Genomic DNA, 16,813 nt, shown 5'->3' on the forward strand with positions numbered 1-16,813 from the left:
AGAGTTCTGTCTGAACTTAACCCTGTCCTGTGGAATTCAACTTAGGCTCAATGCTCTTGAAAATGTTTAAAGACCAAAAACAAACAATTATGATCTTATTTCCTTAATGAAATAATGTAGTGATTATTAAAAGAAAAAAGCATGTTTCATGATTTGATTAAAAGAACAAGTTAGTTTTTTTAGAATTTGATTTTACCTCCTCTTGAGTTTGCCCCACAGAAGCCAAAATTGATTTTTTATCTGTAATGAAATACTACATTTGCATGTAAGGATACAGTACTATTCATTTGACTGTTGAAAGTAGTAGAACTTGTGCCTCAAGTTTAGTATAATTTCCTGTGTTTATATAGATCCTAATCCTGCTGTATGCCTTCACTAAAAAAATCCTTGCTTATGTGTGGAGTAACACATATTGCATGTGTTTTACTTGACCTACCTAAGATACTGAGCATCTTTTTTTTAGAAGTAAGATATTTGGATAAAACTGTGATCAAGAAGCACCACTGTAGTGTTTTCTTGATTTCTTGGGGTTAAACTGGGAGTGCCATCCATCAGTCCAGAAATGAGAAGAGAACAAAAGTAAGAGGGTGGTGTAAGTAGGGCAAGAAAATTGGGTTTATTTGTTGTTTTCTTAAACATTTCAGCTCACTTCAGTGCTTTCTTCTGGCTCATGATGAAGCCATTGAGCTTCTTTGCAGTTTAATGCTATACTTCCTCTTGATTTTTTTTTTCTTTTTTTTTCAGATCAGTACTGTAGTTCCCCTAGATCTCAGCCAGCCCTCATCAGACCCCAGTGTGAAATTTTGTTCCATTATTTTCCTTTCTGTTCAAAACCAACTTGTTTGGTGAACTGAACATTTTTTTTTTAAAGGAATTAGTTATTATATACCACTGTTAGACTCAAGGTTTCCTTGCTTATTTCTTTCTACTAATATAATACAATAGTAGATAGTATGTTAATAGGAGGATTTTACTTGCAGGTAACGAGGTCCAGCAGTTATACCAAAAAGTCCCAGTTTCAAGTGGAAGAAGAAGATATTGAGAAACTGGAAGTCAGGTAAGTTCAGTAGGTTATTACTACAATTAAATATTGTAATTTGATACAATAGAAGCTATCATACTGTGGAGTAGCTCTAGAGAATTGCTGCTTAGATTTGTACTAACAATCCTTCAAACATAGGAAATTATCTAAGTTTTGTAGCATGTTGATTACTGAAGGAGTTTGGATTATCAATCAGGACTTTGAGTTTTTGGTTAGTTGGTTTTTTTTGTAATGTAATGATAGTTCATCTAGTGGCCTCAACTTCTTTCCTGTATCTGTGGGTAAAGAGGCTTAAAGAGGACCTCCTGCGGATACTGGTTTGGGCAGAATACCGATTACAGAACTTGGACGATAAAAGCATACCTGATGTTTGCTTTTGGTTTCAAGTGCAGTTAGCTGTATGTTTAGAAAAAGAGAGAAAAGCCTCTTAAGAACTTCTCAGGGTTTCGTGTTCCTTGTTAAATAAATGTTTGTTTCGCTTTTTCCTTGCAAGTGCAAAGAACAGTTCAAAGTATACTTTTTTTGTGCGTCTTTACCCTCACAGCACGTCAGTCTGTATCTTCTCGGTGTAGTTAGAGCAGTCAAATGCTCCAGTGCTCAACCTCTTTTCTTTATCGTACTCATGCATGTTCATGCACTAGATTTGCTGAATGATAAAATCTTCAAGGCTTGCGTAAGTTTCCTAAAAGGCACCAGGAGAATTTAGTGGTTATTTCTAATAGCCACTATAGAACTAAGTTTGTGCATTTTTAACTATTAGCTTCGAGAGTATCTCAATTAGTATTGTTTATATCAATATATATGCAAATATACTTAGAAAAGTAGTCATGCCCCAACAAATCTAGTATTAATTTTTTTGTTCTTCTTAACATCTTTCAGAAATGTCAGCGAGGTAAGAAGTAATAGAAAAAAACCAACCGCAAACAATAAAACAACCCAGTGTGCATGTCTGGAGTCTGATTCCCTTTTAAGATTGTAAATATACATGCTGCTCTTTGGGAAAACATGCGCATGTGTCGGTGTGGCGTTGCAGTGTGCCCAGTTGTAGCAATTAGATAGGGATGTGTAAATCTGTCAGGTAAAATATTCACTTGAATTATTTGAGAAGACTCAATTTTGGGGGTGGAGATTGCTCAGAATACATGTTGCCTATAGCACTGTTTTATTTTATTTTTTTTTTTACTGATGGGAGGTTTGCAAGCCTAACTTTCACCATTTGTTTATTGTTTATGGATTAATAAGCCACTTGTTTGATTTCTCTTGCTTTAATTAGAATGGAGTGAGATTTCTAACATTTCTTGCCTGTGTGCATGTGGATTAGTGCTGTTAACTGAAGTTTTTTATTTCTCTGGGGAGGAAAAACAAATAAGTCCTGTTATTATTTTCAGGGTGGACCTATGGAACAATGGAAATTTGGTACAAGATATCTTCCTAGGAGAAATTAAAGTTCCTGTGAAGGTGTTAAGAAATGATTCCTTTCAAGCATGGTGAGAAATAATGGCTCAGAAGTTAATTTAATTCTATGCTGCCTATCTTCCCTTGCAAAGATGTTTTATTCTTATTTTTCATTGGACTACATTATCCTGCTTGAATTGCAGTAGTCTGGTTCATCTGAATAAGATTACAATTTTGTACACGACAGGGAGCATTTTCTTGCTGAATGTATTAACCTTACCAGAGGGTTCATGTACCTCTTCCGTTTTGCCAGTCTGTCTACTCCTGCTAAATATGTAATGTATTTCAGTGGAAAGTGCAGAGAGTAAAGAAAAGGAAGGCTGAATATAGCTGTCTGTCAGCTTGCTGAATTTTAGTGATCTGTATATGATTTTCAGATTAACCAGAAAACCTGGAACTTCTCAGAACTGCATCACTTGTAATTAAATTTGTTAGCTTTCCAGAATGACTGAAAAGTCAGACAGTATCCACATCTTAGAGTTCAACTTTGATATATCTACGGCTTTAATCTTAGCATTTGAGTATGATTCTAAATGTGATAAATGCCCATGTCAGTATTTTGCAATACACTAAGTGAAAAAAACAAGATTCGGACTTGATTGTCCAGCACTCTGAGCTGATCAAAAGCCACCTGACCATACCAACATAATGACATACCTCACTTGAAAGCATGACAAGAGAAAAGTTGCCTTAGCATGGACTTACTGCCACATAGTGTGTTTGTATAGCTTTTTGAATTGGACATGGCTCATGCACACTAGACTTGAAGTGTAGAGAGCCTTCTATTTGCTAATATACTTTGTATGTGTACTTTGCACATGAAGATCCCCCTAATCCAATTATAACCTGCTTATAGACATCAGTCTGTGATCTAGAAGCACTTTTTCTGTTTTTATTACTAATTTACATGAAATGTTTTGAAATGCAATGGGACTACAGAATATAAAGCAGCATCACTAGTACTAAGTATTGGAAAAATAAGCCTGATCCATGCTGTCGAGGCATTCCTTGTAAATTAGTTGTGCGTTGTGTTGGCGTGCCTTCAAGGCAATGCATCTGAGTATTAGGAAGAAAAAAATCCAGTCTCCTGATTGTCTAAGTAAAGTATACGTGATCATGAAATATTTGAAGTTGGACAGCCAAATGGTGAAATTATTCTATGGTGCCACAAGCTGTTAAAATTTTTTTTGTGGGACTGCACCTCCTGTTGGAATGAAATTGTACTACAGCAGAAGTCAAAGAAAAATTGATTTAAATGTATCTGAAGTAGGAAAAGAGCACGTATCCTAATTGAGGTATGGGAAATCTATTCTGTGGGAAGGCACAAGAATAGTAAGTATAAGTTCTATTATGTGCTGAAGATGCATGAACTGCTCCTTTTTTTCTTTTGTCTCAGGTTTTCTTACTGTGAATTTTATTGCCAATTGTCAGACTGGGTTCTTGTGTTACTGAAATAGTTCTATGTGGTATTTTGCATTATTCTAAAATATTGAGATTTAAATTTCATCAATTTTACTAACATTATAATTACCTCTTTTTTTTTTTTTTTTCAGGTACTTACTTCAACCAAGAGAAAATGGTAACAAGTCTTCTAAAACTGATGATTTGGGATCACTTAGACTAAATATTTGTTATACTGAAGACTGCGTACTTCCGTCTGAATACTACGCTTCTCTAAGAAACTTGCTGCTAAAATCATCAGATGTTCAGGTACTTCTGTTGAAAATGACTTCTCAAATGAAGACTTAAAATGGATTATGCAGTCCTGTATGAGACCACATGTGGAAATATGCAAAGCTAGAGTTTCTGTATTTCTTTGCAGTACTTTTGTCAGAACTCACTGAGCAACTTGCAGAACACTTTGTGTTCCAAATTACCAAAATTGTCTATTTTAAAAGAACCAGCAAAGACAGTGAAGTAAGTGGTGCTGTGTGACTAGAAGTAATTCTTGTGTATTGATTGCTCTTTTCAACATTGTCTTCTCCCATTGGCTGTTTTCAGCCCCTGCATTTAGAGGTTTTCCATGGACATAGACTCATTGGCGCAGAAGTTGTCTATAATCACCTTTGCTAAAAATGGTCTGCTTTAGAACTTTTTTCTAATTCCACCTCTTCTGGATTGCTTTAATCTAGTCCAATGTATTAATAAGCATAACTGGATTTTTCACTTGGATACGGTGACAAAGCAACAAGTGCAGTAGATAGCAAAGCATCATGAGCCAGGAATTAAATGACAGTTAGAAGGCTTTATATTCCTTGGTCTTATGTCATTTGTTCATTTCAGTATTGATGAAGTATTAGCAGGGAAAAGGAAGGTAAAATGGAAGCAAACCTACAAAAACTTTTGCTAGCCAACATTCAAATACTAATTCACTGGAATTCAGGAAGAGCTGGACACAGCTCACTGGCAGATGGTGGCTTTTTGGCTTAAGTACTTTATTAGTTTTGCATTAAAATTCACAGCTTTATAATGGAAACAACGCTTAATGAGTGTGGAAGCTGTAACTTACAACTACAGTATAGAAAGTCCTGCAAAGGTATATGGCTTATAGTTGTACAGCTGCTGACTGCCTCTTTCTGTCTCTGGGACAAAGCTGTGTTCTTATCCTCTTGGGAGAGTAGAGAAGGTGAATTTTATTCTTAATGTTAAGTATAGAGTTGATAATAATCAATTTTGAATTAAATATTTCAAGAGAATGGAAACTTATAATTTCCATAGCAAACATTGAAGCTTTCTGTTGAGAGGCTCATCTGTAATCTAGCTCGATTTGACTCAATCTGTACTTTACCACATGTGAGAAGAGCACTTAAGTGCTTCCCTCACGATTTTTTTGTTCTGCTTTTCCACAGCCAATTTCTGCATCTGCTGCCTATATACTATGTGAAGTTTGTCGAGACAAGTATGATGCTGTTCTGCCTCTTGTACGCTTGCTACTACACCACCATAAGCTAGTTCCATTTGTTGCTGCAGTGGCAGAACTAGATCTGAAGGACACTCAGTATGTATTCCACATCAAGTTATTTCATGTCTTGTAAAATTGTTTGTATTTCCGCAGGACTTAACGATACAACACTGATAAATGACCATGTCAGATCTAATTATCTCATGTAAAACCTGTAGGGTGATCTCTGTGGTTAGGAGATAAATGAAGTAGACCTGAGTAGTGGCTTCTGAGGCACAGAGTTATGTCCGCAGAGGGGATTTTATCACCACGGCATGGTTCATTTCAAAGCTGACTTAAGCAAGGTTCAATTTAAGATAAAACAGTTCAGCTGTGTTGAAAGAAATGACTTGTGGGAAAATAAATTTTTTATATTGCGTTTTGGTACACACATTCCTTTGTCATATTTTTAACTATAACTGGAGATTAACTAATCTAATTAATTAGACTAGAAAGGCTTATTTTGCACAACTGTAAGGAACAGCTATAACACAATCTTAAATGAAGTATATTTTGATTGAGTTTGTCAGTGTAGCTTTAAATTTCTGAACCAGGAGCACTGGAGAAGTAGTAGTATATCAGTCAGGTACAAGTCTTCATTATTTGGGGAATTTTCTCTATTTGTTTTCTCTCACATTCAACACTGAATTATATCTTCCTTTGTCTAGAATTTCTCAGACTTTTCCTTGCAATTTTTATTTGTTCCTTGTTTTGCTAGTAGCTATTGTTATTTATTCTTTCTGTTCACTGGGTGCCATCATGATGGGCCTGGGTTCCTAGGTTCCGAAATTCCTGGCTGAAATATATGATGAGATGTTTTTAAAAACATAATAGCAGGAAAAAATATTACACGCTGTTGTACCTGAGTTTGTTTTTCCCCACATCAATTATTTTCTTACAGAGAAGCAAACACAATCTTCAGAGGGAACTCATTAGCAACTCGCTGTGTAGATGAAATGATGAAAATAGTGGGAAAACACTACCTAAAGGTTACTTTGAAACCAGTTATTGATGAGGTAGGTTACTGTACTGAACCCATTTGCATGACTCTGGTAGAGTATCTGGTCTCTTTGATGGGCATTCATCTAGTTTGCAGTGTGACAGTAATGATTCAGGTGAAGGAATTCTAGAGGAAAATTTAATTGAGTAATAATTGGTTACAAAGTTGCTTGTGAATTATTGGTTAGGAGTTGCTTTTTCAGTTGTGTTGTAGGTGCTTGGCAATAGTCAGTGGCAGTTGTTCCAACAGTGCCGAATTGCCCGTATGATGCTTTATACAATTGATCCATGTAAAAATGCAGATACATAAAATTAGGATGATTGTTGCATAATATTATGTTCAGAACCATTTAGAATTCTACCCCTAGTTCTAGGCCAGTCTAGTTTTAAAAGGTATATTTCCATGCATTCTTTCTGAAAAATGGAATTCTTAACAGTGTTGTTTATTTCAGATATGTGAGTCCCCTAAACCCTGTGAAATAGATCCCATCAAATTAAGAGAAGGTGATAATGTAGAAACTAATATGGTGAGTTTCTTAATCTGTTTTTTCTAATTTAAGGTATCTCAAATCTAATTAAAAAAAAAAAAATAAATAAATTGAAAAGCACCTCTGTATATCTGAAAATGAGTAACTTAAAGCAATTTCCAAATGGACTAGGAAAAGCTAGAGGATTACCAGATCATCAGTTTATTGGGTGTTTTGATTACTAATATTCCATACATTCAGTTGCTGACATAGCTAACTAGTACTGTTCTAAGACATTTCACTGAGCTTTTGCTTGATGCTTGCCTGTTACTGGAGGATTATGTAAAAAGCAGCGGTAGCTGCCACAAACTAACATTCGCTAGGGATGCATGGGGCATGCACTGTTTTATGTTATCAAATCATGAAAATGTCTTGATCTGTAGTTTCATACTGCTATGTGTTGTAATGTATCGTTAAAAAATCTGTTAATGTTATTAATCCCATATTAATACAACAAAGCTTCTTAAATGGTGTGCAGTACTAAAATGGGATAATTGAATAGTCGAGCAGTGTTTGGAAAAAGAGTTGTAGAGTTGTGTGTTCAGGGAAAAGCCATAGTTGATGGTCTGAAAAATAACATTTTCTCCATAATTACAGGAAAATCTACGCTATTATGTAGACAAAGTATTCCGTGAAATTGTGCGGTCAAGTATAAGTTGCCCTACCCTAATGTGTGATGTTTTTTATTCTTTGAGGCATCTGGCTGCTAAGAGATTTCCAAGTAAGTGTTCTTTTTTAGAAAGTAATAATACATTTGGAAATGATGTTGCCAGTGAAATGCTTTTTTTCTGCAGTTATCTTATGGGCACTGTTAAAATTTTTGCTTTTTCCCAAAAGACTTCTGAATTTCTTACCTTACCAATCAGGTATTTAGTTTTTGGGTCAGACTGTATGCTATAGTGAAACTGTGGTCAGTCAGCAAGAACTGTGTTCTCTGATACTGTGCATATTCTTTGATGCACTGCAGAATGGTAGTGAAAAAGAAGTCACCAACATAAGCATAGATACTTTTGCTTTTTTTTTTTCCCAATAATGCAGGAAGTGATTTAATTGAAAGATACCTACAATTCAGAAGTGCTGACTTGTTGATGGGTCCAGTTAAAGCTTTATTACCTTACAGGTCAAGGCTTTGCAGAAGATAGAATAGATGAAATATGCATTTATAATGCTGTGATAAATGTTAGGAAACTTCCATTCTTTTGCTGTGATTTTAATATTCGTATAACATGCTGAGTGTGAAATAGTCAGATATGTAAGCCTAAAATGTCATATATTAGGCCATCAGTTAAGAATATATTTTTATTATCTGGGTACTGCCTCTGATTAATATTTATCACTGTAATTGGGTCACAAATTCCTCTGGCTAGAACAGTCCTTTCAAAACAAATGACTTGCCAGAGAGATCAGACTGAAGTAGTCATTTAGATTAAGAATGCATCCCCACTATATTACCCAGTAAGCTGAAACAAAATATTGAAGTATTTGGAGCTTCAAAATTACATACAGCATTGTGTGGCTCAGGATTGGAATTGAAGATGTTTGTATGTGTTGACTGCATTTGTTTTGCAGTGTTAATATATATGAAATTATTAGTCTTAATTGTAAATAATGTGATAGGCCTTGTTGTTAAAGCTAGCTGTTACAGTATGTTCTCTTTCGGTTAAACATGTACCCAACCTTATCTAGTCAACACAGCGTGTATGTGAATGCTTGAGACGATCTCATTGTTCCTAATTGTGGAGCTGATGAGCCAGTTCTGTGAGAACAGAGCTTCTAAGGGAAATAAATCCTCCATTAGAAGTAGAATGCTTTTTCCCATGACCACATTTCTCATTTCATGTGCTTCATTGATTTTTCTATTCTACTTTAAGATGTAAATGTCTTTTCTGACGTTATCTTCTTAACGAGTTTTATGTTGACTGTCTCATTATTTCTTATTGAGCTTAGTGCATGTTACATTTCATGGTTTTTCTCTGCAGATGACCCTCATGTACAGTATTCTGCAGTGAGCAGCTTTGTGTTCCTTCGTTTCTTTGCTGTAGCCGTAGTCTCACCTCATACTTTTCATTTACGACCTCACCATCCAGTAAGTTCTGTGAAGCTTCGTTCTGTTTTATTCATATCCGTCAGATCTGTTTATCTGGCAAGGCAGAAGTTACTTTCACTGTGCTTGTTCCTGGGCAGAAAGATCACTACTGGGTTGATGTTTTCAGTTCTATGCCTCGCCAAAAGAACTGAGGTGTTTGCAGTTCAACTGAGCATCAAATTTCTCAGTGTTCATGAGGCATTCTCAGATGACGTAGAAGTGCTGCTTCATTAGAACAGCAAGATGACTGAGGGATTTTTAAGGCCTATAGCCAAATTGCACTAGTTCTTCCCATCATGGAAGTTAACAGATTACATTTTTACTTGCAAAGAGTATTTTCATTTGTTGCCTTAAACAGAAGTATTGAAGTGTCTGTAATCAATCTGTACATTTATCTAGGAGTCCAGTAGTTGCACAGAGTTGTCAAACTTTAAATTTTCAAATTGTCAATTAGATGAACATAACAAAAAACAAGAAGCAAACAAAAAATCAAAGATGGTGATGTGTAAATAAATGAAATACCATTTTATTTTCACATACAAAATATCTATGAAGCCTTTTATTTCAGAGGTTATCTTTATTGGGTTATTGCATTGATTTATGTCAATCTACTTAATGTCAAATTAATTAGACATTATTCCATTCATTACAGTAAAAAGAGCTGATGGGAATTTATTACTTGTGTTGTACAATTTAAAGGCAGCAATGAGGCCCCTTGCTATGGCTGCTTTTCCTAAAAATCCTGAAAATTCAAGTAGAGAGGTTCTAAATGAGGTGAAGGTCTTACAGTGTTTTAAGTTCACTTTGTATTATGAAAATTTATACTGTCTGTTCAGCAGTAATTTATTGTCTTCTGTTTTGAATAGTTTAGAAACATGTGTTTGGTAACAGCTGGGGGATTTGAGGGGTCTGAGATGTTCCATACGGAAAAATATTTTTGTGTGCACTAACGTTAAATTCTTGTGGTAGTGAATAACACTAAATTGTGCAGTGGGTTGAAAAATGCATATATTTAATAAAAAAAAATCACATTTCAAAACAATCACACTTACTATTAGAAGACAGCATAGCAAGTGCATTCCTTTTCTTTGGGAGAAGACATGTAATGAAGGTGTCAGATAATAGTTGGTGTTGCATTTTCATTTTTAAATCAATTTTATCCGACTTTGTTTGAAAGAAAATGTAACTTATTAACTTATTTTTGTTTCTTTATTTTAGGATGCACAGACTTCTAGAACATTAACTCTCATATCAAAAGCCATCCAGACTTTGGGGAGTTGGGGAAGTTTGACCAAAAGTAAACTTGTAAGGCTACTACATTTCCTTCTTGTTTAACAGACTATATTCTGTGAAAGCTTATTCAAGTCCTAATATCTTTTCTTTCAGTCAAGTTTCAAGGAGACGTTCATGTGTGAGTTTTTTAAAACATTTCAGGAAGAGAAATTCACTGAATCTGTCAAAAAGGTACCTTTTAACTAGATACATTTTCTCATAGTTAATGTGTTTCAGCACTCTTATTAAAAGGTTTGCTGATGTTCAAGTTTTTTTTTTTTTTTTTTTTTTAAAAAGCCCAATTTATATTAAAAAACCACGTTACAAGTAGAATACATGTAACGGTTGTACACTGTGAGCTAATTTAATTTGGGGGGGTAGGGAGAATAAAAAATAAATTCAAACAAGTCCTATTAGACCTGCTGTTCAGCAGCTTATTATAGAAATTTGGTGTATTTTATGGGCGTTTCTTCCTATATTGCTCTAAGACCCTGCAATGGGTCTTCAGCTAATCTGTTAAAGTAATTGCTTTCTACTGGAAGAAGCTGCATTTATATATTTTTAAGTAACTTTTGGTTGTTCTGTGTTTCTGCATAGCATCAATTTTCTGTGTATTTTTCCTTAAGTTCCTAGATGATGTTTCCTCTACTGAAAGTAAAGAACCGAGTGGTCTGAGTGAGCCCATACATCTAAAAGAAGGGTAAAGAAAAATGTGTGGGAAAAGAACTGGCTTGACAGTTTTCCTTTATGCCAACATGAGATTAATACTCACTGAAATGTTTGATCTACTGTAGTAATTACAACACTTATTTGACTTAATTATTTGATAGTTTAGAGCTGTTGATGGAAACCAATTCTGCAGACTTTTCAGTCAACGTATAACACTTGTGGGGGGAAAAATTAGAAGCAACTTTAAAATCTTTTGAAGTCTGTCTGCATTTTTGTTAGTTTGGTTTGTGCTTTGATGATGATTAATTCAGAATTATGAAAAATTGGTTTAAAATAATGTAACACATGATTACTTTGTGTGATGCTTAAGTTCAGTCAGCTAGATCTTCCTTTATAGCAGGGGAAAAAATTACCTTGTAATTGTATACTTAACTGTATATTATAAAATGTTTTTATAAATTTTGTGGTGAAAATCATTAATTGTAAGAAATGAGCAAGCTGTTTTCTGATGTTGATTAAAAAAAAAAAAAAAAAATTGAGAAATTCATCAATTTATGAGGAAAAAGAACTTTGTGTTCACCTGAGAAGCAAATGCAAACTAGGCAAGGATTTTTCTTTGGGAAAAAAAAAAAAAATCTGAATTTTAAATAAAAATATAATAATTAAAATAGTGAATAAAAATGATCATGTAGTTGATTACATCTTACTCCCTTCTTGAAAATTTCAAGTTTGGGATCTGAGTAAGTGAGTGTCATTCTCCATACTCACTGCTGTTTTTCACACTCTTAACCTGTAAATGGAACCCTCTACACAATCAGCATACTGGGAGGTAATCTTGGGGACTCATTTTCAGCAAATAGATCTTTAGTTGCAATGACATGGACTGTGTTCATGATGAGTAATGATGTGCTCTCGCATGGTTTTGAAAGCTCTCTGGAAGATGAAAGTTGCGTTTTCGTTTGATTCTGTTGTTACAGAGAAATGTACAAAAGAGCTCAGGGAAGGACTCGGATTGGTAAAAAGAACTTCAAGAAGCGGTGGTTCTGTCTGACAAGTAGAGAATTCACCTACCACAAACAGCAAGGTTAACTGTGTTTTACAGTTACTTCTGTCTTCTCAATATTTTCTGTTTGTACCTGAACTTGACTACTTACAATTCATACTTTTTCATAAAGGACTTGATGATACATTTGTTACCTTTTGTTCTGTTTACCACATGCTCTTGAACTGAGGTGTAGAATCACATTTGTCTTGTAGAAAGCCTTTAAAGCACAGGTAAATGAACTCAACTGTGCACAATCGAGATTTGAGGACCAAAATAACTGGCAGTTTGAGAGGTCTAAGTTCTGCACTAGGGTAGCGAGATTCTGAGCTCCTTAGGAGAGCTTGAGACCATTTAGGCTGGAAGTAATCTCAGCTCTCAAACCTTAGTTACAGCCACCCATGTTCCTGGGAATTTCCAGTTTAGTGCAGCAGTATTTATTCCTGTTCTTGCAGTAAGGAATTTATTAAACATGAATGCTGGTAACTGATAAAATGTAAGTTAGGTATGATTTTTATTAATTTTTTGTTTAGTCAGTTCTCTGCTTCAGGGTTGCATAATAACTTAAGCAGATGCATCCGTGATAAATGGCAGGTACATTTTCCAAGCCTTTTTGTGTCTTGCTGGGACTTAGTGAGGTTTTTAAGCTCTTGCATCTTTATAGAGGATAGTCAATAATTTTTGTATTTTTTCTCAATCTCAAAAAAAAAAAGGAGATTTTGAGAACTTAATAGAGTCAGTGTGCTGAGTTTACAAAATATTTTTTTGTTTCACACTTGTTATTTGTTTACAAAATTTTACAGATAAGGAACCGATTTTCACTATTCCAATCAAAAACATTCTTGCAGTGGAGAAGCTTGATGAGAGCTCCTTCAACAAGAAAAATGTAAGTCAGAAGATGATTTCTCTCTAATCCTTGATTTGTTCTTAAAATAACAGGTTCAAATTAGCTTAATAAACTCCTAAATATTACAACAAAGTAGATTTGTTGTATTAACCGGGGTGGGGGGGCAAGGTATTCCGTCTTTTGACTCTTCTGAATACAGAACTTAGCCTGGGGATTCAGACTTCTGAATGGTTTATGACTTGCCCCCCTTTCCAAGTACCTAGAATGCAGATTAAAACTACTGTGACCTTATAACAGAGCACTTTTTTGTAAGGTAGTAGTAGTATGTATTGCACTATGTTCTGATGTAATGAAATGTAATATTACCTAACTTGTGTTTATTTCTTTTGATGAGAAATTCTATAATAATAATCTGAGACAGTTGTTCCTACAGCCTCATTCTGGACCTGTAGCACATTCTGTCCTTACATCAATCCAAAATTGAGGCAGTGATGAAGTGTAGCTGTTACTTAGGGTGAGCATGGCTAAAGGAGAGAAACCTCTGGGTATCTTCTGTTATTCTTTGGATATTAAGTACAGAATCCGAGTTGACATCTAAAGAGACCTGAATGAGGAGGACATTTTTGTGTTACTATTTAAGCCTGTTTTGGATGAAAAACTTGAACTCAGCTGTTGGGTTCTTTTTCTTTTTTTTTTTTTTTTAGGATTCTATAATAAAATGAGAGAGGTAAAAAATCCTTTTCTCTCTCTTATCTCACTTCTAGTTTTAATTCAGCTTTGATAAATAGCATGAGATTTGAAACTTACTTTGAATGCATTCAAAATAGATCAATAATTGGATTTTATTTACTGAACAGAGTTGTGTTTATTGCATTCTTTCTGCAGATGTTTCAAGTACTACATGGAGAAAAGCCACTCTATATCCAAGCAAATAACTGTGTAGAAGCTAGTGAGTGGATAGAAGCTCTCTGTCGAGTAACAAGATGCAACCAGAAGAGACTTAGTTTTTACCACCCTTCAGCTTTTTTGAATGGCAACTGGCTTTGCTGCAAGGCTACAGTAGAGAACACAGTGGGCTGCGCTCGTTGCACTGCGTAAGTTGCTTCTCAAATGAAAATGTGTATGTTTGGTAAGACCCGTCACAGATGACTCACTGTACAACTTGAGAATCTGTAGGCAAGGCTTTCCATCTGCTACAGTCAGTTATTAAGAACATGCACCTGAAGTACTAGATTTACTAAAATCTGTTCACCACCCTGGATAATGTTACTGGTACCAATTCAGCGTGTAGATCGGAAATACTGAATGGTTATTTTCCTATGCAGGATAATGTATTTTATAGCTAATGGAACTTGTGCTGACAGTTGGGTTGCCTCGTGTGTTTGTACCACATTGGTCATCTGTAGAAATTTGGATAGTAGTAGTTTTGAAAGTGTGTAGATAGAGATGTGGGAGTTTTATGCCATGCGTGGTATTTCCTGACTGAGAAAGAGCTTGATGCATGAACTGGTCTGCTTGCTCGTTTATCAGCGGTTCCTTTTTCTCTCTTGCTGGCTGTGTTCTGAACTACTAGAGTGAACTAAATGGTATCACATGGGTCTGTACTGTAACACTGGCTGTTCAAAGCACCTCTGAAACTGGCATTTTTACCTGTTTGTCCTCTATGCTTGTAGTGTGCACAGGTAATGCAGAGCTTGTTGGAGAGAAAACATCAGTGGTAGTTACCTACTTTGTGTTAGAACTTTGGTGATAATTCTTCCTTTGAGAGCTGTTACATCTAGTGCAAATAAAGACAGAGATGGGATTTCTCAAGTTTGAATGCAGAAATAGCTCATTATATATATAGTATTTTTTGTGTAATTTGATTCATTCATCTATTACGTTTCTTAACAGCTTAAAAGATTCCCATTATTAAAAATCTTCTTGTTTCTGTCTTTCTGTTGTGGAAATTTCCTTGTTCTCTTGTTCTATCAATACTTGAAAGGTAAACAGGTCTTAAAAGCTGTATTGAATTGTCAGTTAATAACAGTTAATCTTGGATATTTAAAAAGTATTTTAGTCTTGATCTATTGCATAATTAATTCTATTGAGAAACAGGATTTTTAGTATAGCTGTATTTACTGTCCTCAAAACTACTCCTGTTTCTATAAGACTTACAATGAGTGCTGAATTTTCTGTAGGAATTGTGAAGCTGTCAGAGTAATAGGCATATTAAAAAGCCTAAATGTGATCAGTTAAATGTAATGTAATTTAAATGTACTTTTAAAATGTAATCAGTTCAGATTTGCTTTCAAACCTTTAGAGAATGACTTGGATTACTCATTTTCTGTTTTTTCACTTTTTAGAGATGTTCCTGCTGATACTCAAATTGAGATTGATGGAGACAGAGAGACAGAAAGAATTTACTCACTTTTCACCATCAACATGTCTAAACTTCAGAAGCTGGAAGGTACTCAAGTAGTAATTCAGAAGAATTATACTGTATTTTTCAACTCTCATTCTTTAGGTCTCTAACATCTACTTGGTCTTAACTTGAAAATAGCAAACTAGAGACAGAATATACATAGGTAATGCCTCCTGTTTATTTCCAGGAAAACTACATCAGATATAAAGAGTGTGATGACAATATTTGAGCAAATTCTCAGCTACAAAACACTATTTTTCATTGTAGCCACTGCTGAAATTTACCACCCGCCACCTTGCTGTATTGACATCCACTGTTTGATCTCCATACATGTTCAGAATGCGCCACTGAATGTTCACAGGTGCAGTTTTTTCTCCTGGAGGAGAATTCAGTGGCACACCTTTCCTTCGTACACAGTTCCATGTCAGATGCCATTTTGTCAGACTTCCCTTCTGCTGCCATCTGTCCCATGGCAACAGAAAGTAATGGGATATTGATGGAAAGGTTCGACTTCTATTGCCAGACCACCAACATCTGCCTCTGATGTCATAGGTCAGTATAATAACATAGGAGGCATTATTTTCAGAGCAGTTCTTGTATTTTTTGAGTGTTTAGTACACTAGTAACAGACACTGTTCAGACATTTCTTAGCAATGGACATCAGGTGTGCACACTGGCGTGCATATTAATATTATAATATTATTCTAACTGAATTTGCGTATAAAAATTCTGAAATAGTCTAAACAAAGATAGCAATTATAGTTGTTTGCTTTTCTGTCCCTGACCTCATTTTCCTGGCTATGACATGAATTATATGCCACGTAGCTGAGTTACAAGAAAACACTGATTTTTTTTTTTTTTTTTTTTTTTTTTAATTTTTTTTTTTCAGTTAGGAAGGAGCTGAATAATCAGGATGCAGGACCAGTGGAGAGCAAGCAATAGAACAACAAATACATCTAGTTGATACTGTTTTCTGTCTCAGTCTGTTACATGCATAAGCTAGAGTGATATCGCTTTTCAGAACTTCAGAATCCTCGTTTACATGGTGAGAGTCAAATATGTTTATTCACAGCCAGAATCTAATTGGGATTTTGTGATTATTTTTGTAGAGGCTTGTGGAAGCATAGCTGTCTATCAGGGGCCTCGGAAAGAACCAGATGACTACTCTAACTTCACAATTGAAGATTCTGTGGCAACTTTTCATACGCTTAAACAGATAATAGATACAGTAGAAAAGCTGAATGAATCGCATGAAAAATACCAAAAGAAGAGATCGTCCAGTGCTGAATATGGTAGTGAGTAAGTATTTTAAAGGATTTTGACATACAAATATTTACTAACAAAAATATAAGAAGAAAATTCAAAAGTTCAGGTAGCAATAACTAAACCAAAATTAGTTTTAGACTACCGGAAGACATGGAGGAAAATAAGGGATGTCATTTCCTTCATTTGTAGTAGAGCAGCTCTTCACCAGTTGATAGATGATAGCTGGTGCCAGAAGAATATCGTTTCATCTGTGTTTGTGTTGA

The 16,813-nt window shown here is 35.0% G+C and overlaps 1 protein-coding gene across 3 annotated transcripts in view; it reads left to right on the forward strand.

Moving 5' to 3' along the window:
* The window catches only part of RASA2 (RAS p21 protein activator 2), a 46,223-nt gene that overhangs the window by 26,350 nt on the left and 3,060 nt on the right, over nt 1-16,813 (forward strand). For 2 of the 3 annotated variants that reach the window (XM_052686322.1, XM_052686321.1), the window contains exons 8-23: nt 981-1,057; nt 2,431-2,529; nt 4,051-4,207; nt 5,347-5,495; nt 6,340-6,454; nt 6,890-6,964; nt 7,562-7,685; nt 8,944-9,050; nt 10,269-10,355; nt 10,437-10,514; nt 10,949-11,022; nt 11,969-12,075; nt 12,837-12,919; nt 13,766-13,974; nt 15,226-15,329; nt 16,394-16,583. In XM_052686322.1, the coding sequence (XP_052542282.1) occupies nt 981-1,057; nt 2,431-2,529; nt 4,051-4,207; nt 5,347-5,495; nt 6,340-6,454; nt 6,890-6,964; nt 7,562-7,685; nt 8,944-9,050; nt 10,269-10,355; nt 10,437-10,514; nt 10,949-11,022; nt 11,969-12,075; nt 12,837-12,919; nt 13,766-13,974; nt 15,226-15,329; nt 16,394-16,583 (1,835 nt within the window). Of the gene's footprint in view, nt 1-980; nt 1,058-1,921; nt 1,935-2,430; nt 2,530-4,050; nt 4,208-5,346; nt 5,496-6,339; nt 6,455-6,889; nt 6,965-7,561; nt 7,686-8,943; nt 9,051-10,268; nt 10,356-10,436; nt 10,515-10,948; nt 11,023-11,968; nt 12,076-12,836; nt 12,920-13,765; nt 13,975-15,225; nt 15,330-16,393; nt 16,584-16,813 lie in introns of those variants that run through there. The other variant, XM_052686324.1, reaches the window with a different exon arrangement.

Source organism: Tympanuchus pallidicinctus, unplaced genomic scaffold (assembly GCF_026119805.1).
Source record: "Tympanuchus pallidicinctus isolate F22 unplaced genomic scaffold, pur_lepc_1.0 scaffold22, whole genome shotgun sequence".
NCBI lineage: Eukaryota > Metazoa > Chordata > Aves > Galliformes > Phasianidae > Tympanuchus > Tympanuchus pallidicinctus.